This window comes from Colletotrichum orchidophilum (genome assembly GCF_001831195.1).
Source record: "Colletotrichum orchidophilum strain IMI 309357 chromosome Unknown Scaffold_118.1, whole genome shotgun sequence".
Classification (NCBI taxonomy): Eukaryota; Fungi; Ascomycota; class Sordariomycetes; order Glomerellales; family Glomerellaceae; genus Colletotrichum; species Colletotrichum orchidophilum.
Window position 1 is genome coordinate 73,812 of NW_019173074.1, and position 2,671 is coordinate 76,482.

The following is a 2,671-nucleotide window of genomic DNA, read 5'->3' on the forward strand; positions in this document are numbered from 1 at the left end:
ATGAGAGTAGGTATCGCAGTCGTCGCGCTGACGCTGCTCGCGCCCGTGTGGGCCGCTGCCGTGGAACCTGGTCTTCACGGTTCCGACGTCGCATTCCTCGCCCCCAAAGCCGAGCGCGACAACACCCAGCAGGACGAGAAGCTGTGGAAGCGCAAGGGTGGAGGCGGCGGCGGCGGTGGTCGCGGCGGAGGCTCTTCTTCAGGTGGGTCCCGGTCGGGAGGTGGCAGTCGCTCTGGCGGCTCCAGCTCCGGCTCTGGTTCAGGATCAAGCTCATCAAAAGGCGGTTCAGGTGGTTCAAAAAGCGGTGGCAGCAGTAGCGGCGGTTCCAGGTACAGGTCTTCCTCCTCTGGACAGTCCCTGTCCGGATCATCCCCGAGGAGCAGCAGCAGGCAGACTAACAGTAAATCAAGTACCTCGAGAGGCGGCAGCCGCGATAGCTCTGGAGGATCGACGAGGACGGGAAGCGGACCGCCGCCAGCGTACGGCAACGGCAGATACTACGGCGGCGGTGCGACGACTCCCTACCCGGCCGGCCAGAGGAGGGGCAGCATTGTGCCGTTCCTGCTTGTCGGCGGTGCCCTGGCTTTCTGGCCCGGTCTCTGGCTCGCCGGCGCACATATATATCCCTACGGTTCCCCCTACCGGTACTACAACGAGACGGCTCGCCAGAACCAGACGAAGCCGGTGCTGTGCGGTTGCGAGGAGTACCAGCCCTGCGGCTGCGACGAGAACAATAGCACAGACTACATGAACTCGCTCCTCGGCAACGGCAGCTACGCTGCCCTGAACAAGTCCGTCGTCAACATTGGCGAGTACAAGGGCAGCGAGACCATTCTTATTAACGGTACCCTGCCCAACGGCACAACTGCTGCCGGCGGTTCCGACGAGGTTGGCTCCGCTGCCTTCCGCACCGTTGTGGAGACGCTCGGTTTCTGGCCCGTTGCCCTGGTCGTTCTGGCAACAGTCTTCGCCGCATAATCGATACAGCATGATGAATGAATGCGCAAGCCTTTGTACATTAATGATGCATGGCATTCATGCATACGGGTTGGCTGTATGACTTATTTTACTTCCTGGAGTTTTATTTTTGGAGTTCTGATACCCTGTAAACGACTCTGCAAGAGTCCTAGACTCTATGATAATTGGAAAGGGTCCATCACTGGGGGATCATGAAAAATGAGCTATTAGTTTCGATGAACGAATTAAACAGAGTATGCTGTGCTGGTTGACCGATAATGTGCCAGGTGATTCTGAGCTCAGTGCTGCTACAGTCGTGTTAAAAATGGCCATCGCGATGAGGTGGACCAACCTCATCGACGAGAAATATAAACGCCCCAAGTGTTCTGTGAATATGTTGCCTTGTTCCTCAGCCCGCGGTAGTGCTTCTGACCGTTCCCTCAAGCACCTGTGCCTCTCTCTCAGCGCGCCTTTGTTCACACCAAACACCTAGCTCCCGCCAAATCTTCTCCTTCTCAGCTGGGCGGAGCGTGGCAGCGAGACCGCTTGTGCTCGTAGCAACGAAGAGCTTGGCGCCGGCCCACGCCTCAGAAGCCCCGGCACCCTCCTCCTTCACAACGACACCCATGTTCTCGCTCTCGTCCTGCCAACCGTACCAGAACTCCTCCTTCTTGATCCCCCTCCCGTGCCTCACCCGCCAGACGCTCTCCCAGATGGACTTACCCACGAGGCAGACCACCTCGGGCCTGCAACCCCTGACTTTGTCCTCGAGGACCCCGACGCCCTCGTCCATCTCCGCCTTGGACAGCTCGGCGCCGTTGCGGCTGGGGCGAGCAACAATGTTGGTGTTACCCAGCCCGAAGAGCCGCGGCAACTCGCGGTCCTCTGTCGGGTGGCACAGGCGGGGTGTGATGCCCGAGGAGAAGAGCAGTTTCCAGAAAAGGTTCGAGGGGTGGGCGTAGACGTGGCCAAGGGCCGCGGTGCGGAGGCCCGGGTTGAGGCCGACGAAGAGGATGAGCAGGTCCGGGGCGAGAATGTCGGTTAGGTGGGGGAGGTGGGCGTAGGTTGAGGGCGGCGCGTAGCCTGCGGCGGCCTTGCGCTTGCGTTTTGGTTTTGCTTTTGGCGTTGGGCTTGGTTGGTTGTTTGGGATGATGGACAATACGTCCTGCGAGTCTTCTGGAAGCTCAACTTTGGGAGAGACGAAAACTGAGGAGGATCTGTTGAATTTCGACGAAGTGGATTCGGGACCACGGGTGCCGGTGGTGTTTTTGGTGATTCGGTTCCGAGAGGGAACGGGGCCGAGTGGAGTCTGCTTCCGCGAACTGCGACGGAGTGGCGGCCGGGGTAACGGACGAGGGGACGGAGCAGACTCGATGACAGAAGCAGCCGCGGCTGGATCATTGTTGGGTGCCGCGGTTGTCGGTGTGAACATGAAGTTCTGCATTTGAAGTTGGCCCTTGAAGCTCGCGGGCTTGGGTTGAGACTCGGCGTCAAAGAAGGGTGACTCCATAGCTACCTCAGGATACAGGCCCGTCTTTGAAATTTACAAATCCGAGACGACAATGTCCTATTCGAGATCGTACGGTGAGTAAGACCTGACGTGCCCGGAAGATTAGGCCGATTGGATCGTCTGGTCAAAGGTAGGGTCCCAAACGTAATATACGTTGAAACTATGGGGGTATGTTGCTGTATGCGAGTTGAAGTGTCAAAAGAT

At 58.5% G+C, this 2,671-nt stretch overlaps 2 protein-coding genes across 2 annotated transcripts; one reads left to right on the forward strand and one right to left on the reverse strand.

Annotated features, from left to right (window-relative positions):
* Positions 1–978, forward strand: CORC01_11191 (uncharacterized protein; the record flags this gene model as incomplete). Its single annotated transcript, XM_022622817.1, has 1 exon — positions 1–978. One exon carries the CDS (start codon positions 1–3, stop codon positions 976–978), a length of 978 nt encoding a protein of 325 aa, XP_022470670.1.
* Positions 979–1,366: 388 nt separating this feature from the next.
* On the reverse strand, positions 1,367–2,467 carry CORC01_11192 (mismatch-specific thymine-DNA glycosylate; the record flags this gene model as incomplete). Its single annotated transcript, XM_022622818.1, has 1 exon — positions 1,367–2,467. One exon carries the CDS (start codon positions 2,465–2,467, stop codon positions 1,367–1,369), a length of 1,101 nt encoding a protein of 366 aa, XP_022470671.1.
* Between the last annotated feature and the right edge of the window lie 204 nt (positions 2,468–2,671).